A 25,381-nucleotide genomic window follows, 5' to 3' on the forward strand; every position below is an offset into this window, starting at 1 on the left:
TAGGGCTACGTCTACACTGCAGAGGTTTTTGTGCAAAAAGGAGCCATCTACCCAGCGCTTTTTTGTGCAAAAGGAATCTGAGGAAATGCAAATGAGAGTGTGACATATGCAAATGAATGTTCCATTTGCATTTCCTCTTGCGTAGATGTAGCCACAGTATCTACACTCAGACTGTGTAGACAGACACTCATCCTGTAGGTCAATAATTCAATGCTGTTTGGGGAGATGACTTTCCTCTATTGCCACAATGGGACACCTAGTGTGTGTCTAGACTACATGGCTCTGTCGACGGAGCCATGTAGATGAGGCAAGATGACAAAGGGAAATGAAGCGGCGATTTAAATAATCGCCGCTTCATTTAAATCAAAACGGCCGCCGCGCTGTGCCGATCAGCTGCTTGTTGGCACAGCGCAGCAGTCTAGCCGGGAATCTGCCGACCCCAGAACCCTTCGTTGGCAGATCCTTGGACATAAAGGATCTGCTGACAAAGGGATCTGGGGTCGGCAGATCCCCGTCTAGACTGCCGTGCTGTGCCGACAAACAGCTGATCAGCACAGTACAGAGGCTGTTTTGATTTAAATGAAGCAGCGATTATTTAAATCACCGCTTCATTTCCCTTTTTCAAGTAAACTAATCTACATGGCTCCATCGACGGAGCCATGTAGTTTAGATGTACCCTTATTTTGGCTGGGTACAGTGTAGCCACATACACAAACAGGTTAATGCCAAAGCAACTTACATCATCCTAACTTTGCAGTGTAGACCAGGCCTGAATTGCAAGTGGCAGATTTCCTTGCCTTTACTTGTAGGGTTTGCAGTGATGCAGCTAAATCAATGGTTGACTATTAATTGCTGGAAACAAGGCACATTCCCCATGTAGACCTAGTCTTAAATAGCTCCTGAACATGTGTTTCTTGCCTCCTTGCTTAATGGCAGCCCTGACTAGCCAATGATGGGGACAGCTCAGAAGTATGTGAGATAGCAGATTCTACTGGCAACCTTCTCCCTCTCTCATTAATCCAAAAATTTCCTTTCTCTTGCAGCACGCACCTTAGCCTCAGGTGGCATCAGCAGTTGGTGTCTCTTCCTAGACATTCTTTTTGAATGGTTGAGGAATGGAAACCAAAAACAGACCAAAACCTAATTTCTGTGGCCAGTGTGTATCTGCTTGTCAGCCGACGGCCAGGGCAGTGAGTCCCTTATGACCGGCTGAAGTTCCTTTAAATTGTGCTTGGTTCTGTTACAGCAACTGAAGGAGTCAGGTTAAAGCTTAAAGAGTTACTATTTTATTGTTACAGGGTAAACTTAGTTGTTAAATGCTACTACTGTGTTACAGATAACACAGACACTACAAAGGACAGGACAGAAATTACACTAATAAGTCACTTACAGGTACCATGAAACCCTTTGGTTCTCTGAGCTCTTATTAAATGCATGCAAAATAGACACATAGCAGGTATATATTCTCACCCCTGCGTTCCAGACTTGGCGTGGCCAGCGTCTTTCTCTCAATCCCTCGGGAAGAAGTAGGGCGAGGTTGGGCGTCCCACAGACCTCGGGAGACAATCAATACCTGCCAGCAGGTATAGATGATTGGAGCTCAAATGAGGTGGGCTGCTGAACCTCTTTTTATACCCCTTGGGTCATGTAGGCTTCTTCCTGGTTTCAAGTGGCCAATTAGGAAAAATGGCTTTGAATGCCAAGTTTCCCACGAAGGGTGCAAAGCATAATTTACACCTGGGAAAATGCAGACAATGGGCACCTCTGGTATGTGATGGGCGAAGATTCCTCTCCTGGGACAGTGCAGGCGTGTCAATTACTGGTACTAGCCATCAGGGCGACGGGAGGCCCCGGGTCATCAGCTAGCCCATTTACTGTCTGGTTTCTGTTTATGGTAGAGTCAGGGACAGGCAGCAAACCTGTGTTCCCAGGGCATCAAAGGCTGACTGCCTTTCTCTTGCTCTCTGGGGGGGGGGGAACCAAGATGGGGCTCGTGGAAAAACAAGATGGGGATTTTGTGTCTGGCTACACTGCTTCAGTGGAGGGGCCAGATCCATGGCTGCACTCTTCCCCCACTGTCATATCTACAGTCCTTGCGAGGGTGGTGTGGACAGAGCCCTACAGAGCAATGTGTTTTCAGATTAACACCTCACTGAAGGAAAGGCATGAACAGCTCCTTCTCTCAGAGCTTTTGTTCCAGATTGTCTGCAGACTCAGGCAGACATTGGTTACACTCAGTTCATGGTTTCAAGCTTCTCTTCACAATCACAAAGGCTAGGAATTTCACTTTTTTTAAAACTGAAAATGGAAAGTCTGCTGTAATCACATGACCCCAGGAGCTGAGGCCCTGTGACCTTTTGTTCCTATATCTTAATCCAGCCTCGCATATCAGACACGATGGGGATGAGTGCCATAGATTAAAAGCTATAAAGAAGTGACAATGTATTTTTGTCAGTGAGCTAGCGATAACGTATGACATATTCTGAGCCTAAATGCAGCCTTCAATCAATGTTTTATTTCAATTTACAAAGAATAGTTAAAAAGAACCTCTTAGCTTCTAAGTGTCATTAACACATACTGGCATTGGACTGAGAATCGAGATCTTGGTTCAATTACTGTCTGTACCATGCCTGTTGTGTACATTTGCCCCAGTCTAGGACTACTCAACTTTGGAAGCCCTGGGGGCCACAATAATACAGCACATGCCGAGGGCCGCAACTTAAGTGTGGTTGCATATACATGCAAATATATATGCAAATATATGCAAATAGCTTCTTTCACATTGAAGGGCATGAATACAAAGATTAAAGCAAGACTACACAACACACAGGCCCCATTTAAGTCAGTTCTACTGATATTAATAAAATTCAGTATTTACCTGATTTCCACCCATATGACAGCACTTTTAATAAGCAATGGCAGTCCAGGAATTTAACTACTAAAACGCATATCAACATATTATATTGACTACTTTTTTGTTTTGGCTCCCACCATGGGCCACGTGTTGAGCCCAGCATAAATCCAAACTGCACCGCAGGCCGCAAACAAACAGGGCCGCGTGTTGAGTAGCCCTGTTCTAGTCACTTCATCTCTGTTCTTTTCCCACCCTTTATCTTGTCAACAAAGCATTTGGGACAATGATTGTCTTACTATGCATTTGAACAACCTCACACACTGGAGCCCTGGTCTTGGTTCTGCCCCTATGTATTGCCATAATACACATTATAACAGACTAGGGAACAAATCAATGGATGTGGATAGTAAAAAGAACTGATCAAGTCTGACATATGCCATCCAATAGAGGGCAGCAGTATGCATACACACAATGGAGTGCATAATGAGAGTCATCACAACCAGAATGGCATTTCCCCCAAGAATCGTGATTTTCCTTTACATAGATTCAGTATACCCATGTGACGTAGTGTTGGTACCTTGCTGCTTGCTAGGCTGGGGCTGTGGGTGACCCCCACTGGTTACTGTCTGTACCACAGCCCAGCGGAGTAGCTGATGGGACAGGGAGGTAACCTGTTCGACCAGTTACCTCCCAGGGAGAGGAACAAAGGACGGTGGAATGCCGCCCCTGGCTGGGGGGCAGGGCTGGAAGGGACAGTCTTTTAGTTTCTGTCTGGGAAGCAGGGGAGAAGGAGCTAGGGAGGGGGATGGGATTGTAGGGCCCAGACACCCCCCATCTCAAGGGGGGGCACTGAGGCCTCCTAGCCCCAGTTCCTGTAACCAGATTACATCTGTGCTGTGCTGTATCCTGGAGAAGCAATAAACTCCCTCTATTCTACTGGCTGGTGGAGTCTGTTCGTGCCACTATGGGAGTGCAGGAGGCGGGGGACCCTGACGCACCGCCACAACCCAGTCTTTACTTTTTCTCATTTTTCTCACCAATGTGTTATTCTGGAGAACAACCCCTCTTTAGTTGTTAAATTATCCCACTTACAAACCTGATAAGCAGCACCAGGAATCCAACCCGCCACTTTGTTCACAGAAAGAAGCAAGCCTAACCCTTCATGTCATTGTGACTGTCTTGCTCCCTAATGTTGTCCCTTCTAATGAATTACATGCTTGTTAGGAAGGAACTGCTGTGTTGTTATGACATCCACAGATTTAGCTATATTCAAAGTTACAAGTAAGAGACAGGTTTGCCCACTTCCACTAAGACTAACTAAAACTAAGGGATATTCTTATCAAAATTTAAAATTCTCTTTAGAAATATTTCTGAACAGAAGCTGTTTGGATTGGGAAAAATTGTAAAATAATTCCAACCATGATGCTTTAGTCTATGGCAGAATACAAAGCAGACTAATGGTTTCTGAGATCAAAGAAAGTGTTATTATTGAGCAGCTGAACAGTTTCTTGTTTTTCTTAATATTAGAAATGGAATAAATTATAAAGCAAAACTAGAAATGATCTCGCTTCTCCAGATTAAATCATGGTAGTGACTGGAAGACAAATTTGAAAAAAAAAAAACATGGGCCAAATTTTATGCCAGTATAAATGAGCATTTACCATAGCTAAAAAGCTGGCGCAAATACTGTTACCGTTTAGCCAGAACAAATCACCTTACTGATGAGAGTGGAACCATTGACTTCCTACTGAAGTGTCGCTGAAGTAACTCCTTGCATAGTAAAGCAATCATACCCCTCATTGCGGGTACGGGGCTGCACTGACAATACCAAATGTTTTAAGTTTTGTGCTTTTAAATAGACTTCATTATTCCAAAAATACATACAAAGAGTAGTTTAATACATGTCCATATTACAGAGAAACATAACTAAACATATATATATATATATAAACTCTGATTCTGCAGAATTTGTGTAGCTGTTGATATGAACCAGAGGTGACAATGTGCATTCCATGAATCTGATTCTCATCTCATGCTATTTCTTGTACTCTCTATTGCTATTAACTTCAGTGGTCTTACTCCTGATTTATACAAGCATTCAGTCCTATAATTCATAGCTTCAATAATACTTGCTTATAGAAACACAGGGATTTATTGGAACACTGCAAAGTACCAATTATTACTCAGACAGGCAGGACTAATCTTCCTGCTAACCCCAACAAATCAGATACAATAACATAATATACAAGACAACAATTTAAACTAAGATAAAGGTACAGCATAAACTATTGGTGGAGGTGCTGTCTGTGCTAATCATTATAGCTTTCCAGTACTCACCCACAGCTGTAGTTGAATACAATTTGCAAAGCAATAACTCCTAGGAATCTGGGTAATCTGTCACCCACACAGTCTTCTCTGTTCAACTGCCCACTCAAATCCTTTATTTGGTCATGGACACATCACTCAATTGGATGTAGATTATCACTCAGTACAAAGTTCTTGTCTACCAGACTAGGACTATCCATGGTGGACAGACTGTTGAAGACTTCAGGATGTTGAGTTTCCAAGGAATTGTTCTCCCCAAAAGTCACAGGAACCTCCACATTTTCTTCTGCATTCCCTTTGGAATGATGGTTGGGCATCCTCTGTGTTTGTCTTTCCCAATCTTTCATTTAATAGATACACCAATCTGTGATGCAATATAAAGAAGTAAGCTCTTGCTTTTTTATATAAGCAAGGTTAAGTTGTTTGGCTTAGCTACCTTGTAAGATCCTCTCTAAAAAGGAATAAGTTTAGGATTTTTTACAGGCTGCTTTTCCAGTTGCATAATCACATCTTCCTGTCTTCCTGGATGGGCACACAATTCTTTTTCCTGGCTGTTAGGTGACATACTTGCGTCTGGCTGTTCTATTCTGCCACCTCTTGACTGCTGTCTGGAGGTCACTGATATGATACTCAACCCTGCCTCTCACATGTGTAGATGCAGGTGCCTTGCCAGTTCTTGGTACCTGAACATCAAGTTCCAGGGAAGCATGGATGTACAGAGTAAAAAATAATCTTATAAGGAGAGTAACGAGTAGCTGAGTGCTGGCTGGTGACAAAGTTGACAAAAGGTGTCTTCATATCCCAGTCTTGCTGGTCTTCACTGATCAAGATTCTAAGCCCAGAACCAAAGGGGCAGTTTACTTTTCCACTCCCTCACTATTCACAGGGTGGGTGACATTGGTCCTCACCTTGGTTATCTGGAACTATTCGGATTCCTTCCCCTGATCAATGCAGTAGACCAATCAACAACGCTTCTGTAACTGTCACAGTCCTTTTATCCTTCAGTGAGTGTCCCCACACCTACTTTGAGGTATCATACACCACCCACCCATACTGAATTCCAGCTGAACTTTCTGGTTGTGAGCCTTTCAAGTTACTTTGTATGAACTCCCAGAGGTTACTAAGCTGGGTCATTTCTCCTAAAGGAGCTGTGCCTCTCCCTTGAGAGTGTTTGTCCTCCTTGACAGCTAACGCAGGAAAAGAGGCTTTGAGACATCAGCTACACTGGACACTGTCCCCAGGGGCTGATCTTTCACTTAATTGCACTTCCTGGTCAATCACATAAATTTCTCTCAGAACTCATACTTCAGCCCATCTTGAAACAGTTCTCTCAAACAGCAATCCTGATCGGTTATTAGTAGCTTCAACCAGGCCTCCAGGTTCCTTTACCCTTAGGATTATTGTAGGGTGACATGGCTTCACCAGAACTTTATGCCAAGCCATCTCCGGGGGCAGGTCCTCTCCATCATCCTGTAGGGGCATTTCTAAGCCTACAAAAGTTGTTGACTATGGTCCACATTTCTTCCTTCCTGCACAAGGCAAAGGTACCTTAATATTGCCCAGGGACCGGTGTGTTCTTTTAACACTCTAGGAATTCTTGTGATGTCGTTGGATGAAATCTACTCCTGATACAATAGCACTAGAAATATTGGCCATCCCAGCAGAAGTCTATTTAGTATGCAGAGACCCCCAAGTTCAGTGGAAGCTGGATTTCTCCTATTATCTCCATGGCTGATGATTAACAGTCACCAATTTAACTCCTAAAGTACAAATTTACTTCCCCTTTTATACATTGGCTGCTCTCCAGGGATCAGACTTATTTTGGATCCTGAGTCCAACAACATTGTGGTTTCCCCTTCATTGTTGTTTCCAGACTCATAGTAAAAGATACTGTGCAGCTCTTCACATGAGTTATTCTAATAGTTGCTGATGGTGGCTATATTGCTCAGGAACTTTAGTTTCTCTTTACATGGTTTCTCTCTGCTTGAGTAATTCCACCTTTGTCTCCTCATCACCTGCAAACATCACTTTGGATCTACTTGGAAAATAGTCTCTATCATCTGACCCACAGAATGCCTGTGAAAAGCTTTCATCTGGGCACCCTCCAATTTTTTAGCCACTTTCCTAGCAATCTTCTCTAAGGGCACGTCTATACTGTGGAGCTATTTTGGGATACCAGAAATATCCCAAAATAGCTATTCCCCGTCTATTGAAGCAGCCGGTTATTTTGAAATAGATTTTGAAATAACTTGCAGCTTATTCTCATGTCCCGGTAACTTCTGTTCCACAAGGGTTAAGGGGCATTTCAGAATAACAAGTTATTTTGAAATTCGGCACTGTGTAGACAGCACTGCATTATGAAATAAGTTATTTTGAAATTAACTCAAAATAAGCCACACCATTTGCATAGCGCAAATTGTGTAGCTTTTTTTGAGCTAAGGGAACAGAGTAGACATACCCTCAGAGGGCTGCATCTGGTATAGAGTCACTGAGGGCCTGAGAATTAACATCTGATACCTTTAAACAAACACCAATTTTTTTCAATATCTTGACCTCTGTAAAGCTGGTCCATAGGTTTATCCAGCACATTCTCTTCTTTCAACAAAGTTTATGAAGTTCCCCTGTTAAACTGTTTATAGACTGACTTCCCACTCAGGATTCTCTCATGACTTTCCAGTGGGCATAGACTCCAATCTTCATTGCCAGCTGCAGATTCAATGCAACAAGTTCTGCTTCATTTGAGTCCTCCCGCAGCGGGGTAGCACCTGGAAAGCCCTAAGGAGCAATCTCTGCAGTGCACACAAATAATTATGCAGGGGATCTCTTCCTGCTACTTTCTATTTTGCCATTCTTGCCTCTATTTCAGAAGAGCTAATACCCCTCTCCCCTTGTAGCAATAATAAGTGTTTGTGTTAATATTGATAAGGCTCATGAGTCACACTGGAAGCTCCTGGTAAAAGGCATTGACTTCACCTTTCAGAAATACTGCTAGGCACTGTGCTTCTCTCTCATTAGTCCACTCATCACAGGGAGCAACAGTTCAAAGTCTGTCAAGTACTCACACGTTCCATATTCATCTGTATGTCCAGTAGATTTATTTTCAGGCAATGGTGGTTTTGCCATCTTGAAGGTGCTGCCACCAGCTGTAATACTCCTTTGCCCCTTGCAGAATCACAGAGATTTGCTGGAACACTGTAAGTACTAACTCCAGCACACATAGGCAGGACTGAACTTCTGCTAACCTTCCCACCTCCCCAAGATCAGGCTCAGCAATGTAACACAAAACAACTTAATGCTAAGGTAAACTACAGTACTATTTACTGGTGGAGGTATGGTGGGCACTAATAATTGCAATTCCCTTTTTTCATCATGCTTTCTTCTAATTTTCAATGGGTTGATCAAAGCTTGCAGAAAAGTATTTAGCAGCAAGGACAGAAAAGAGTTTAGCTGTGTTGTAGGGGAGACTGGGCTTCTGCATCAGGATGGTTGCGTGGTTAGGGTGTTGGATTTAAGCTCTAATAGGTGCATAGCCATGTGAGTTCAAACCCCACTTCTGATAACTCTTATTTTGGGTAAGCGCTGGAATAAATTGCCTAGGGAGGTTGTGGAATCTCCATCATTGGAGATATTTAAGAGCAGGTTAGATACACATCTATCAGGGATAATCTAGATCAGGAGTGGGGAACCTAAAGCTTGCCTGGATCCAATCCCTGAGGGTCGGGGCTCCCCCTCAGTATCAGGGAGCTGGCTCTGGCTTTCCAACTCCCCTATCCCCTGCTATTTCCCCTGTGGGTCTGGAGCACATAAAATCTACTTCTGTCTCTTAACTGTTACAATCCTATATGTTTCCATTACTTTAATTCAAAGAACCAATTTTGGCACCCTCTTGTGGCTAATTTAATCCATGCCTAGCAATTTTCAACCAATGTCACAATGTCATCTAGTTAACATATCTAACCTGGCTGGCTTATGGAGTCTGTAGGCAAAAATCCTATGGGTTCTTGTTGTTTTTCTATAAATGTGACAAGGAAAATTAAATTCTCCTCACTAAATTAACATGCTTCATACAAGAATCTGAAGTATATGTAATCCAAAACATTAAACATGAGCAAAAACATCCAAGTTGGAAAAGCAGGTAAGTTACATAAATGCTAATGAGCTCAGATTTATATAATGGCTTTCATCCTGAAGGAGGCCAAAGTCAACTTTACCAAAGGACTTACAAACCATACACCAAATCCTTTTTTCAGATGCTTCTTAGTTAATTAGCAACAAAGCAAGATTTGGCTATGTAGGAAACACTAACTCTTCACTGAGGTGCAAACACCTGAGTGGTGAAACACAGCTATTGGTGAATAGTGCACACAGAACTACACAAAGGTTCATGGCATATCATAAAAAAATACCATTGCCAATGGAAAATGCAGATTAGGTTGGCAGGAGAGAATCACCCTGCCCTAATGGGAATTTCATTGAGAGTCCTTGGGACACTATACTTATGCTTCTCCTCTTGAGAAAAGTACCAGGAGAATGTTAATGCCCACAAGTAATCAAAAGCTGAAGTTTGCCTTCTTCCAAAGATGGCACCACTGAGGCTTTGTCTAGACTGCAGGGTTTTTGCTCAAGAAGCTCTTTGCGGAAGAGATCTTCCGCAAAAACTTCTTGTGCAAAAGCACGTCCACACCTCAAAAGCGAATCGCAAAAGCAATGTGCTTTTGCACAAGAGAGGGTCCACACTGCATGGACACTCTTGTGCAAGAAAGCTCTGATTGCCATTAACAGAATTACCTGTACTTTTTCTGATAGGCTCTTTTTGCGCAGAAACCTCTGTGGACTATCCACACATGCCTTTTTGTGCAAGAGCTGTAGCTCAAAAAGGAGTTATTCCTTGTGGGGAAAGGAATAACTCTACCGGCAAAAGCCCTCTTTCCTATTGATTTTCTGTATTTTTTTTTCTGACGCAAAAATGTGCTTGAGGTGTGGACGCGCCACCAGTTTTTGTGCAAAAACAATCATTTTTGCGCAAAAGCCTTGTAGTGTAGACATAGCCTGAGTGGCACAATGTGCCCTACCCCCTCTTGGGGTATTGGTTCAGCACAGGCTTAATAAAAGAGAGCCCCCTACGCACGATCATCATCACTTCTGCAGCAGGCTGGGATCTCCTTGAAGGTTTCCTGTTCAAATTTTGCTTAACATGAGCTCTGTGATTCTATGATTCTATGATCTGGATAATCACACCCTGAAATGAAATAGTTGCACATGAAAGGTGATACATACAGGTTACAAAAAAGATTAATCATTTAAATGACCAAATAAAACAAGGTACAATTAATTATTTTTAATCTGAGTTCATGATGCCTCAATAGCCAAGTTAACCTGAACTTCAGCTTGTTTAATTTGGTCAATGAAATGGCAAACATTTTGTGAGGGTGATTTTCCCAACCTGATCCAAAACATAAGGCACCCACGCTGGAGACTCTGAACTCACCCTCTCTCAGTGTTCGGCTCCAATAACAGTAAGATAACACAGATTCCAGGAAAGTCTCTTTCCTGCATTAGCTGCTCCCAAGGTACTTCCCTCAAGACTAATCAGCCCACAATGTAAATCCTTTCTCCTCAAAGAGCCATTCATATTTCCTTTGGGTTCCTAAATCAGAGAGAATCAGCTGAACCCACCGTTTCCTTTCCCAGCAGAATTGGCACCTGCTAACAATGTGGGGGTGTTCCAGGAAAACCCTGCCAACATCTTACAAAATTTAACATCTCTGCACTAGTTTATGCCCCACATGTGCTTTTTTCCTCTCCAGATCTATCCTGCCCACTACCATAGGGATCAAGGAGCCTAAACCCTCACCACTGATTTCAGTCTCCTCCCATGCCTTTATTTTCCTTTTACAACTTCCCTGCCACCCCCAAACTCGCCAGTATAGGCAGCTGAGCTGGCTTCTAAGATAAGAGCTTACCAAAGCAGGCTACAAAAGCTGTTAAACAGCCCATTCACATGCCCAACATACCACCAGCTTCCCAACACATGCTACCAATTGCCTCATAAAAAATAAAATATCCTCCCCGTAACTCACAGGCATAATTCCCCAAAATTCTCTGGCAAGATACTAAACTACCCCATTGCCAGAAGCCCCAAAAGTGAACTCCTTGAAGTATAGTCACCTGTCTTCAACCAAACCAGGAGAAACTATCCAAACCATTCAAGCCTTGCTGCCATTGAGGATGGACCTAAAGCGGGGTGGGGAACCTAAGGCCCAGGGACTGGATTTGACCCCCAAGGCTGGGAGCTGGTGCTGGCATTCCATCCCCTCGCTGTCTCCCTGCAGGGCTGGAGCACACAAAATCTACTAGCCTAGGCCCCCAGCCTCTGGTGTGTGAGGGAAATGTGGGGAGTGTCTTTCTCCTTCTCAGGCTGGAGCCACATCAGTGAGAGGTGTTTGGGGGTTTTTTGGGTTTTGTTTTGTTTTGTTTTTTACTTCTCATGACTGATTTTTCTGTGGGTCAGTGGTCTCTGACCCAAAAAAGGTTCCCTACCTCAGACCTAAAGTGAGATAGGATCTCACACTTAACACTTGCACCCACAGCTATAGACAATAAACTTTCAGCTTGGCAAAAAAATCTCCATCTAATCCTTCTATGCACTGCACCCACAATTCCAGAAAAAATAATAACTGTGTTTCAGACTTGCTTCTTTATAAAACTATAAATGATTGTTATGGAAAGAGGAAGCATAGATGGATCCATGTAATCCTCTCCTCACCCTTAAATGTTTGCACATAGTATTGTTTGTGAATTACATGCAATAAAATGCCATTTTAATGCACCTGTCAGGTTTTTTTTTCTTTAGAAACAAGATTTTTTTAAGCATGACTAAGAAATGGTTCATTGTTAATAAGCAATCATGTTATACTGAAAAGCTCCATCCTGAAATAAGTTTACATTTTTCTCTTTTGAGGTGGGGAAATGCTACATCTGAGTAATTTAATGGTGCAACATTTTGTTTAGGGGTCTTGGGTAGCTCTCAATTTCTTTTACTCATATGTTTCTAATTAAATCTTATTTGTGCCATATGAAATGAAAGAAGAGCTGTTAAACTGAGTACTTTTCATGAGAGAAAAACAGGATGATCCTTATAAAATAGCTAACATATTGAAAAAAGAAAAATATGTAAAAAAGCCTCTTAAAAGTAAGAACGCTGAAAAAATAACACAAACATTAAAAACCGCATAATAGCAAAATTATCATACATAACACTACTTCTTGATCGACATCAGTGATGTTAAAGGTACATGGTTATTAACAAGCATTAAAATATTCACATTGGGTGGATAGCTATCTATGTTCAGAAGTCTGTTCTGGGCCACATTATGCTGTTTCTCTGAGGTCGGTTGGGTAACTCCATTTTCATCTCTATATCCTGTATATGTTGAAGAATGAGGAGTCCTGTGGCATCTTAGCTCTGGTTCACAGGAGGAAGTTATTTCGAAATAACTCCCCTTATTTCGAAATAACAAGCAGAGCATCCACACTGCTAAGCACATTAATTCAAAATAAGGGGCTGGTTATTTCATAATAATAACAACTTATATTTGTCATGAGGATTAATGCTTATTTCAAAATAGTTATTTCAAAATAGCAGTAATGTAGATGCTCCACTACCTCGAAATAACTACTCCCCAGAGTCATTCAAAGTAATTACTCCCCTGTGTTTCCTGGAGCTCTAAGTCGAGGTAGCAAGTCCACATTAAGGGAGCCTGCCTTGGACTAATTTCAAGGCTTCCCTGTAGTGAGGACACGCTATTTTGAAGTTATTTTGGGAGCTATTATTTTAAAATAACTGATTTTAAAATAACTCCCTAGTGTAGACCAGGGCGTAGAGACTAACAACAATATATAGAATCATGAGCTTTTGTGGAGAGAGTTTATGTGTCTGTCTGTTTGTGAATTTGTCTGTTTGTTCAAAAATTAATCCTACACGATAAGAGTTCGTACCACCAAATTTGGTATGCATCTTGTCCTTATTATCACTTAAAACAAGGTAAGGGTTTGATTGTGCCAAGAAAATGGGATGTGCCTGGAATGGAATTGCTTCTCATAAAACAATGCAGAAAAGAGACAGAATCGCCAGACAGGTGATAGGGGCTTTCTGGAGGCATCCCACTCCCACCCCCATGCAGGACTGCACCAGTCCCAAGCCTCTCCCCCCACCCCAGGAATCCTTTGGGGGAGTTGAAGCCTCCCCAATTCATATGGGAACACTGCTGGCTCTTCCAGTTTGTCAGGGAGCAAGGGGAAAGTGCACAGTTTGCTGTATTACTCACTGTCTGAGAAATGCAGGAGACAAACAAACCTGGACCTGCCCTGCTCAGGGGACATGCATCCCCCTTGGCTGTGCCTACTGAGGCTGCAGCAGCCAGGCAGAGGCACTTTCACTAAGGATGTCAATGTGTAGACAACTACACGATTCACCGATAAGCCTGGGCTTATTGGTTAATCCTGTTGACTACATGCATCCCTCCACCCTTGTTGCCTCTGTAGCAGAGGCAGCAAGAGGGGAAAGGCAGGAGCTGATGCCCATAGGGAGCTGGCTTTCAAGCCATCTCTGCATGCGGGCCAACTCCTGGCACCCTCCCGCCCCACCTTTGCTGCTTCCTACAGAGGCGGAGGGGCAGGGGAAGCTGCAGCAGAGCAGTCCCTGTCTGCAGGGAACTTGGATCCTCCATGGAGAGGAGCTGCTGCCATCTCACATGGAGACAGCAGCGTGGGGCAGCAGGCAGGAGCCAGTCTGCACAGGGAGCTGGTTTTTAAACTTCCACCTGCCACCCCAGCATGGGGGTGGCATGGGGCTCCCCAGGAGTGGGGCTGGAACACACTGGTTGCCAGCTCCACCCCCGGAGACTATGCAATTGTCATGTAACTGCTAAGATTTCATGTGGTTACCTAACTATTCAATTACATGCTGTCTAACATCTCTACTTCCCACCTGGCCGCAAGTTGCTGCAGAGAGAGAGGACTGGGGTAGTCCTTGCTCCCTGGGGCAGCCTGCACACTGAATCTCTCATCCCCAGTCTCACCCCAGTGCAATGATATAAATGAAGCATGTACATTTTCATTTTATTTTCCAAAAAGCAAAAATTACTTGAGTTAAGGATCCAAGCAATGCCTGGTAAATCTTCTAATACCTATATATTTAACATATGTGTTGCCACCTCCAAAAGGCATATTTGTTAATATAAGAAACTGAGATTTACTGACTAGGATATAAAAATGAATAGCTATATCTTCTTGTATAGTTAGACTGGGAAGGATTTGATTTTATTCAGTAAATGTGGGTCAATACTAATTTCACCATATGCACACAAACCACCACAAAATGTTTCCATCAGTAATAAACTAAATGAACAGATAGTCAAAGTAATAAAAATGCTGCTTGAGAACATACTTGACTTGATTTAAGAGTATTTATTTGTATATTTTTACATGTGATGTTGACAATTTGTGTTTTAACAGTTACAAAGTTTTCCCTTTTTGAATCTCAGCATTTACCATCATTAGTTAATTGCCTGACCACTGTTGTTTGCCCCCCATACTTTCCCACAAATGTGAACATCTAAATCAATAAAAATAGAAAACATTCTTTAAAATAACTGCTGATAGCATCCCCCAGAAATATTGAAAATAAGCATTGAATTCTGCAAATCCTATGAACAGGTAGTTCAGAGCCAGTTTCTGTGTTTGTCTTCATCAAACATCAGTGAGATTTCATAGGTATACAAGACTGATCCATAGTCTCTTGAAGTCAATGGGAATCTTCCCTGCTAACTTCAAGAGACTTTTGATCCGGTCTCAGGGAGAGCAGAATCTCAACTTATATTTTATATTTGTCCTGGTGTAACTGAAATATGATTTTCTATGTTGCACTTTTTGTAACAGACAATCCCTACTTATCTTTGTTAACAGTGATGCTCAGAGTCTGGCTGTTCTCCAGAAACACAGAATATTCCCTAACAATCACTCCATGGACAGTACCAGATGTATATCAGGGAAGAATCTGGACTTTCATTTGTAAAGTAGCAACAAATTCACATGAATACTACAGACATTGGGGCATTGTACTTTAAACTGGTTGTAAGCTTTAGGAGCCTCATCCATAAAAGAGAAATTGAGAATGTGAAGGGGGAAAATAATAATGTGTTCTTAGCTTTAATCCCCAGAGGAAGTCTAGTCTAGATCACCTTCCTTACACAGTCTCACAGAAGGGGTATATCTACACTACGGGAAAAGTTTGAATTAAGATATGCAACTTCAGTTACGTTAATTGCGTAGCGGAAGTCGAAGTATCTTAATTCAAATTTTGGTGCTGTCCACATTGCAGGGAGTTGAAGGGAGCACACTCTCCCTTTGACTTCCCTTACTCCTCGTAGAAGCAGGACTACCAGCATAGACCGGAGCGCCCCTCTCAGTTTGAATTAGTGTGTCTTCACTAGACCGGCTAATTCAAACCCCGGAAGATCGACTGAGGTAGTTTCAATCTTCTCTGTAGTGTAGACATACCCAAGGAAATTAACATCTTTTTCTCCTTATTTCCCTCCCAATTCCATTTATCATCAGGCAGTTTACATGCATGAGTGAAGAGAGAAGAATTTGACAAATGTCTCCAGATTGCTAGTTATTAGAGATACCTCTACTTCTTAATCTTCTAGCATATCACCATCTGCCGCTTCTTTACTTTCCTTAGCTCTGAACCAGGGCTTCCTTTTATGCTATCTCAAGAACACAAAGTGGTCTCTTTGCTAATACTGGTCTTCTCTGACAGCTTTCTGCCACCCTCCTGCTAATTAGGAGATGTTCTCCCTTAACAAGGAAAACAATAACAGAAGAGCTTTCTTTAAAGAATGCTGGATTATTTCAATGAGGGTCAACTCAGACCCTAGGGATCCATTATTCTAGTAGAATCAACTGCACTGAGGAACTCAGTCTCTACACTGATCTGAAAATTTGAGGTCCCCAGAATTAAAGCAAGGGGTTCCAGAGGAAAGGGGAAATGTGCTGTGGTGGTTAGATCAGTGGATAGGGATATTGTTCCATTCCTCCCTCTGCTACTGTCTCCCCTGTGTGAATCTGGACCTTATCTCTACCACTAACTGTTGTGTAGCCTAGTTACATGATTTGTGAAATGGGTTACTAATACTTCCCAACTCACAGGAGTGTTGTTTGGGATGATTAATTAATGTTTCTTTGGAGCTTTGAGATACTTGAATGAAAGGTGCTAAGTGCTATTTAACATTACAGCATATTTTACAAACATTGTTCTAGTGTTGTTTGCCTCTAGGGGCCAAATTTGTTTATCTTGTTCATGTAAGTACTTCTGTTAGCTTCGGTGTAACTATTTGCATGAATTAAGGTAAGCAGGATTTGATTCAGAGGGGTATAAATATCATATTGACTGGCAGATGGCTTCCCTTGTGCTTTGTGTGAGCCAAAAAATAGTATTCTAGAGACAAAAAATGATTGTACGTAGAGGATAAAAAATTAAAAATAATAGCAGTGGCATCATTTTGATGCCATATTGTTTGGTAAAGCCTTAAATTCACTGATCACATTTCAAGAAGACACATGTATTAGGCAACACAATTAATGAATCAAAGCAGTGTTTCCTAATGGGATAGAATTATGGGTACTATATATTTTTATTTTTTCTCTTTCTCTTTCTTTAGCCATAAATATATGTTTCAACACTGCACCAGCTCTTAAAACAAATCATTCCCAATTTTAAATTCTGAACATAAAATCTTTGTTTTACCTTTTCTGTGCACAGATGAATTATAAAAACACCTGTTCAAATTAACGATTATCTAGACTACCCAGGGAATATTTCCATTCCAATCATTGGGCAAACTCTCACACATGGGAGTAATCCTTATTCAAATGAGCAGTCCAATTGGCTAGTTCCATGAGACTACTCATTTAAGTAAATATTACTGTTGTGAAGAAAGCATTTCAGTATCTGATCCATTGGGAGTTTTGCCTGGGTAATGAATGCAGATTTAGGCCTAAAGGATAAATTAGACAGCTGTGCTATTCTAAACATTCGGTTTTAATAGTCTTACTTGATTTTGTGTATTTGTATCTTCTGATCTGCCCAGCAATTGTCAACTCATATAGCATTTAACTAAAATGTTTGGGGAAGAGTATACAATGCACACGCATCACAAATAGACAGCAAACAAATATGACGTGACTTGATTTCATGTTGTATCAGAGGTACACAATACTGAGGATCCTAGATGTGCTACATAAAATTTGTCTGCAAAATGACAAAATTGAAGGTTGGAGTAATATTGAGAGTCAATGGAATCAATGGAATGTCACTGCATGTGGATGGCACTCAGCACCTCTCAGGATCAAGCCCACATTTAAATATATATTCTTCTTGTATTTTAAAATAACATTCATGAGTACTCAGGTGTTTAATATCATGAGATAGCAGTGCAGGTCTGGTCAGAATTAACCTAGAGCCCACTGGAGCCCAGGTAGTGGAAGATTTGGGCAGATGGCAAATCCATACACATGCATGTCCCCTATAATATTGTCTAACAGGCAAACAGGGCCAGTTTGGCTAGCAACTTTAAACTCTATCCCTTCTCAGACATTGATTCTGTACATTGAGGCAACTCATTATGGAAAATCAACAAAGAGAGTGGCTGGGGAAGGGAATCATCTGAGTTTCTCGTCTGATCTCAGAGGATCGGGTCCTGTCATTCCAAACTCTTCAGTAACCATGTAGCCTACCTGGTCCAGCATCCATGTCATTATCTGCAGCTTAAGCATCTCTTGAAGGACATATTTTATCACAATGTACTAGCTGCTCGATAGATTCCAGAATTTTTGTTGATGTAATGTATACTATAATGAGTAATCTATGGGTAGTGATTAAAGGAGCACTGTTTCAAGCTGTAGTTCATTAAAGCACACTAGAGTACATTTAGTGCACACCAGCAAGGGCTATGTGAACAAATTAGTACTTCACACTTTAAAAGCACTCTAGAAATCACATTCCAATAGTCTGCATTACTGCTCCATATAAGCAAGCTCTAAGATACAAGTAACCATTGCAGGTATTTGTAGGATAAACACTGATTTCCTTTTCTTCTTTGTTTGTATAGAATTTTAGCAGCATCTAACAGTTAAACCAGGGGTGAGGAACTTTTTTTGGGTCAGCAGCATGGAAAAATCAATCAGGGGACACACACAAGTGAGAAGCCAAAAAAAACGCCACCCCAAACCCTCACTGACATGGCCCCTGACTGAGAAGGAGAAAGACACTCCCCACTTTCCCCTTGCACACCAGAGTCTAGTGGGGCCTAGGCTAGTATATTTTGTGTACTCCAGTCACTCAATGAGCACTGGCTTCCCAATGCTAGGAGGGGAGCCCTCAGCCTCAGAGGCCAGATCCAGGCAAGTTAGGGGCTGCATCCAGCCACCGGGCCTCAAATTCCCCACACCTGAGTTAAACTCTTAAATCTGACGTCGCTACAGTGCGTGGAAGCTTCCAGAACCATACTGGCTCATTTGTTTTGGAATTCTCCCAGGATACGATCCCTTGTCTGGAAATAGGTAGGAGGCTTAATATAACAGGTTTATATTAAAAATTACTTCCCAGCACTGTTTTGGGATACATCCCATCATCTTGTAAACTGTCCGTCTCATGGAAAGCATGGATCTCTGAAGCAGTGCTCATAGCAAAACAGCTTGTAGTGTTTTGATGGAAGAGCAAACTGCTTCCAGGGGCAGAAATTTGGCACAGTGACTTGGCTAACCTGGCAGCTAAAGAACTGGTAATGATTTAGAGAAGCCAGACTTAAAGACAAACATGAAAAGATTTGGTCTAACGTTGTAGAATCTTTGATTAATGAGATGAGATGGAAAACAAGATATTGTTCTCCTTTCCTCTCCTGCCTCAAGAAAGAAAGAAAAAAAAAGAAAAATGTTCCTTCTTGCTGTCATTGATTTTAGAATTAATGACTATCACTGGTCCCAATCCCCAATTTCTTAAAGTGACAAAACTTCCATTGTGTTCAAGTGGGAGTTTTGCCTGCAGTCTGAGTTCCTTTAACATGAGCACACACAAAAAAACCCTCTTACATCCCTGCCCCGCATTAATCCAACCAAACTTTTTTGAAGTACTGTCCCTTATGACCTCTATAGAATTTCTGCTCCTTTAGTCCATGCTGTAAATTGATCCTGCCTTTCTGACACAGAACCATAAAGAAATCTTTGGGGAAGGGATTTTTAAGCTTTGCTGTGTCCTATCATTCTAGCATGCATAGACACAAATATTTTTGACTTGTACTTCATTAATACCCGTCAGCTTCTGGGCCCAGTCTAAAGCGGATTGAAGAAGAACTGCAGTAAACTTTTTAATCAAAGCTGTGAAATCTGGAGAACAAGAAACCCTTCAAAGTTGTGAGCTTTAGTTTGTAAGCTTCCTGCCATTCATCCAGGGCGCTCTCTGTCTTCATCACAAGCCCAAGAAGCTTTCAGCGACAAGCAAGGGTTTTACAAAGAAGTGCCGCAAATTACACCCCCATGCCAGTGGGAAATTCAACCTGTATCAGCACAGGAGCTAGGGGGACTGCTGAAACGTTCAAGATGAGGTTAACATGTCATGATCTTCTTGTGGCTGCTGAGAGAAGGCAAGGAGGAGGGGCGAAGGAGTCTGAGCTGGTTTGTGGTAATGAGAGCGGGAACAGAAGATGAAGGGGAGCATGGCGTGAGCAATAGGATAAACATAAAGCAGGTGATACATGCAGGTCGCTGAGCTCCGTGGAACACGCATACAGTGGGTGAACTGCCTGGGGGAAGGACAGTCCGTCAGTCATTTCATCTCACTGCGATCTCCGTCCCAGTGGAGCTCGGTATGAATCAGCCTTGAACTTGAATGCTGAATTACAGCTCAGCATGAGAAGCGTCCACTGTGCGCCCCTGCCCTGATTACACCTGCAGCCATGGCTAACATCTAAGCCTCCCCCCCTTCAAATCACAGGCGCCCCTAGACTGAACCCCCATCTTTAGGCTATGACAGGCCCTAACACGGAGTCTTTATTACACATGTGTAACCACAGCGTTACATTATTCAGACATGTCATGGGCTTGGGTATTTAAATCCCTAAAGGATCGAATTAACCTGAACGCCCACATACATCCCTTTGCTGCTGCTGCCCCGGTTACTCTATGCCCCCCTGTTCTCCCCATGCAATCCGTTCAGGCAATAAAGAGGAGTGAAATGACACCAGCATGTCATCGACAGGCTCGGCACCTCTCTTTCCCAAAGGGCGCAGGGTCAGGCTTTTGGCCTGTAGGTGAATCTGTGACAAATGCCCCTCTTCCCCCGCGGGGTGAATGATGCTCCTTGGGGAGTTTCGCTAGAACTTCTTTATTTGTTGTGCAGGGCATATGCCTATTGCCAGGCTCTTCCACCAGGGGTCGACTTTGCTTCTTTTTTTTCTCCCGGCTGCTGTGGCTCCAGTGTTCAGACAAGCTCCTTAGAGATGTGTTCTACCTCCCCCGAAACCGGTCGCGGTGTGTCGAGCCCCGGAGGCAGCCCTGATCTAAGTCCCTAAGGTCCAACACACACAGACACACACACACACACACACAGACACACACACACACACAGACAGACAGACACACACACACACAGACAGACACACACACACACACACTCTCACCGGAATTCAACGCGTTTCGACAGCGGTTGCGTTTCAAAACAAGATTGTGACTTTGGGGGACTAGCGCTTGTGTGGCTCTTCCCCTCTGCGCGGCCCCGCCGCAGCCTGGCTCCGGATGCCATTGGCCCTGCTGCGGTGAACTTGTTTACATGTCACTTTCACTTGCCTCGCACTGCCCGGCCGGGCGCTCCGACTCGCCGTGCAGTTATTTTCCCAGAGAAGATATTAATTAAAAGAAATACATGATTAAAAAGTAATGAGTTGAATAAAAATTATCTCCGCTCATTTTCTGATTATGTTAATTGTTAAAAACCCTTCAATCACGCCGTTGCAGTCAATGGGTTTTAATGTGAAATTAGTGGGCTCTTGATAACTTACAGTCCGGAATAATACCGGGGGTTTAGTCATCATTCCTAATAACTAGCGTGTTACTAAGAACAGCGATTTGACATGTTTTTTGCAGCATTCAGCCCTTCCCCCATAAAAGAGTCTATCTTTGTACACAACTTCTGTCTTCGTGCCTACGACTACTTTGTTATCATGCCCTGCAGACTCTTCTGTTATGAACCAATTACGAAAATAGAAAGAAAGAAAGAAAGAAAGAAAGAAAGAAAGAAAGAAAGAAAGAAAGAAAGAAAGAAAGAAAGAAAGACCAATATCCCAACAATATTTTGTTGGGCATGTAATTTTTAAATTTTTTCTAACAAACTCTTCTTTAGCCTTTTAACTCTTTTTCGTCTTTTAATAAGTATATGCATGAGAATACTCTTGTATTTAACACAGAATGATATAAAGACATGTATGAAAGATAATTGCAATGATATGAAAAATCATTTGCTGTAAAAGTTTATATAATAATAGACGGAGTTAAAAGACTGAAAATATATGAATGTGTAACGGTTTTCCTATTCGTGATTACAAATGGTGATATATACAGAGTCGTACAAGCACAGTCCTAGTTTTAAATACCATGGAATCCTTTAATATTGGACCTCAATCTCTTTCTCTTAAGGTGTTTATTTAACGTGAATTCGTTTCAGAGGGATTCCACTTGCCTATGCGTAATTATGTCTATTAATTTCTATTTGTGATCTCTAAGAATTTGCATTTTAACCAACTAACAATTCAGATATATTTCAAATCCGAATAAACAACGCACTCCTAAACTGAAGAGAAGAGTATGCCAGAAGAGACAAAGGTGCTTTTCGGAGAATACCAGTGGGTTACGGAAGGACCGACTCTTCTGTATTGCATTGCGTACTTTTGCTAGTGAGACCTCAAATCCATAATGATGCTAACATTTCTGTTTGCCTTGGAATCAGACCTTCCGTGTAAATGGAATTCACTCCGTCCCGTGCCTTAGTTTTAGGGCGCGGGATGTTCTTTCAGGGGCTGTAAGAAAAGACTAAAATGTGCAAGCTGTATGTATGTTTTGGGTTAAACTCCTTGCTTCCCTCCCCCCTCCCCCCCCCAAGGTCCCTGAAACAAAGTCGCTGGCGCTGTGTATCTGTGTGTCACGGGGGCGGGGGCGCTAATTTCTAGTGACAGATCAGATCAGACGTTTGCCTTTGCCCCAAGAGGCGGTGGCACATACAGCAGAGGGAGGGAGAAGTTCCCTGCCGCGGCCCATCCACCAGACACCACTCCGGTAAAAGTCAAGAGGGGAGCCTGCCTGAGTGAGGACCGCGGGATCCGGCCCTTCTGTGGGTCCGGCCCGGTCATTAAATAGCACGGGGCAGTTCCAAAGGCCATTGCTTCCCGGAGGCGCTGCGCTGTTCGGGGCCCGATCCTGCCCTGGGAGGCAAAACCTGGGCTGGGATCGGATGGCAGGGAGGGGCAGCCTCTTCTGCCCTAATTTGTTGTTTTGTTTTTCTTGCACCTAGTAAAAGAGCAATTGGCTTTCAAAGCGCCCCCGTCTCGCACCTACCCAGCCCTAAACCAACAACCAGCGGGGGTCTTGGGAAGGGGGGGGGGGGAGCTTCGCGTAATTTCCCCTTGTTCATTTTCCTATTTGCATCCGCTGTTAGCTGAAGATCATTTTAATAAATAACAATGAAAGGGACGCGCTGCTCGAGGGCTTGTCGGCAACATTTAAAAGCCAATAGAGTTTATAATTCTACTCTATCATTTCTTATTGATTAGAGTAATCAAGATAAAAAGCTAGCCGGGCTCGGAGGAGTTCAGCGGCATATCATTAAAGATAAGAGTCAGTTAATTCTGGAGCTGGAGTAATGGTGCCGGCGCTGAAGAGTTCATTTGCATGAGCTGCTGAGCCCAGTAACAAGAGGACAAAAATCACTAATTAGGATTGCAGAGTGTCTCCAGCTCTTCAAGCACCCCTTAGCGAGGAGAGATGATGCACAGATCGCACTTTTATGGAAATCTGGGGCAGGACACGATAGTGGAAAGGTTGCATATAAGCAGCGATTATTTGGGTGCGCTTGAGGGGCTCTGAGGGACAGTGGTTTTATAGTTTTGTAGATAGATAGATAGACAGAGAGAGAGAGAGAGAGAGAGAGAGAGAGAGAGAGACAGACAGACAGACGGGCGGACGATATGCAGATAGCTGGGAAGCTCCGGAGAGAACATTTCGTTCTATTAAAAACTGCGAGTGCTCAGCCTCACTTACTGCCCGGTTTGAAATGTCCCTAGTTCCCTGCACGCATCTGTCAAGGAACACGCAGTCTCTGGGCTGCAGGCCTGAGCAGAGGGCTGGGCAGCCTGTTAGAAACATTCCCAGCCTTCGACGCTAGCAAACATTAACCTGACTGAAAAGGAGACATCAAGGGAGCGGAGGCTTACTCGTGTCCCATGCACTTGCTGGCGTTCCCACACTACAGTCTGGTGAATTCCCTCCATGCCCTGGAAAACACTGCGCTGCCAGAGAGGGTTCCCTGGGAAGCAAATAATTATTTCATTTCATTTAGATTTGAAAAAAAGTATATTCCTCGTGTTTGTTGAAAGAAAAAGATAGTAAATATAGTAAGTAAAAAAGAGACTCGTGGTTAACAGTCTCAGAGATGTAGCAGTATTAGTCCCTAACTTTAAAAACGAGTAGTCCTGTAGCATCTTATAGACTAACAATATATATATATAAGCTTTTGTGGGCAAAACCCACTTCCTCAGGTGAGATGAGCTTGAGTCATTGTTAACAGGTAGTTTTTGGAAACTAGACCTAAGGTTTTACACTGATAAAATTTAATAGATAGATAGATAGATAGATAGATAGATAGATAGATAGATAGATAGATAGATAGATAGATAGATAGATGATGCAGTTTAAGATGCATAGGTATGCGAACGAATAGGAGTGTGCGGTGTGTGTGTGTGTGTGTGTGTGTGTGTGTGTGTGTGTACACACCAGGGTATGTCTACACACGTATGCACGTATGGACATATATAATGATTTAGACAAAAGATTCTGGTACTAGCAACTCCCAGGAAGATGCCAATACAAAGCAGAGCGAGCCGACTCTGATTTTTTGATTAGTCAAGTATCCAGGTCTAGCAACTTGCTACATTTGCCGTATCTGTTTTCCAGGCAGGATATTTCCCTCTCCTCTTCCCCTCTTTCCCTTGTCCCTTAGCACTATAAAAACTGCTCCGCACACACCAGTATCAGCCATCAATAAACCGCGTGCAAAAAATGGCTAGTGAAGGGGGCTGAGGCTGGAGGTCCGTGTTTGCTGGGGGAGGGGGAAGCAGGTGGGCTGCTGTTGCTGGAAATGGCCCGGGCTGGTGAAGGCAAATGGGCTTGTGTCCGCCCTGCAGAGCTCGCTGGGAGCGGGCGGGGTCTGAGTTCAGCCACTGGACATGCGGAGGCAGGAGGAGAAGACCGAGGAGGACGCACCAGAGTTTGTTTGCAGCGGAGCCGCCAGCGCTGCCCCTGGTTTCCAGTGGGGGTGGGAGCGGGGGCCATGTCTCCCTCCCTAGAGGATCGGGTTGATGTCCCAGCCACGCGGGGAAGAAATGTCCCCTGGCCGGCTGGGGCTCAGCTCCCCAGGCTGCTCTTCTCCGGGTCTTGGCTTGGGTTACATACAAGCCCCTTGTCCCGCAGCCCCGGCTCCACACTGGCCGGTCACCCGCGTGCCGCGCCCCGGACTCCCCGCGGGGTCCGATTAAAACTCTGAGTCCAGCCCGGAAGGGCCGGGGGATGAAATAAGGCGTGTTCGGCGCAAACTGCCAACAACCCCGAGTCACTGAGTTCATCGGGGGGGGGGGGGTTGCGGGCAGGGGAAAGGGGGCGCGTGTGGCAGGGATTTCCAGCTCTAGCAAGCCGCTTCCTTGCCTGACAGCATCACTCCCCTGCCGGCGTGGCAGCCAGCTCGGACTGCGGGGGAAGGAGCCCTGGCCCGATGCGGGGTAACGGACAGGGGCTCTCACACCCCTCACTCTGTCTTTCCCTCCTCGGCTCCCTCTAGCCCTTCTGCTCCCCCTCCAGCTGCACTGTCTGCGCAGGGCGCTC

At 43.4% G+C, this 25,381-nt stretch overlaps 1 protein-coding gene across 1 annotated transcript in view; it reads left to right on the forward strand.

Annotated features, from left to right (window-relative positions):
- The first annotated feature begins 9,283 nt into the window (after positions 1 to 9,283).
- NR2E1 (nuclear receptor subfamily 2 group E member 1) overlaps positions 9,284 to 25,381 on the forward strand; it is a 94,006-nt gene continuing 77,908 nt past the window's right edge. The window contains exon 1 of the mRNA XM_089777152.1: positions 9,284 to 9,314. Coding sequence (XP_089633278.1) covers positions 9,284 to 9,314 — 31 coding nt within the window. The remainder of the gene's footprint in view (positions 9,315 to 25,381) is intronic.

Source organism: Pelodiscus sinensis, chromosome 3 (genome assembly GCF_052426305.1).
Source record: "Pelodiscus sinensis isolate ZL-2025 chromosome 3, ASM5242630v1, whole genome shotgun sequence".
NCBI lineage: Eukaryota > Metazoa > Chordata > Testudines > Trionychidae > Pelodiscus > Pelodiscus sinensis.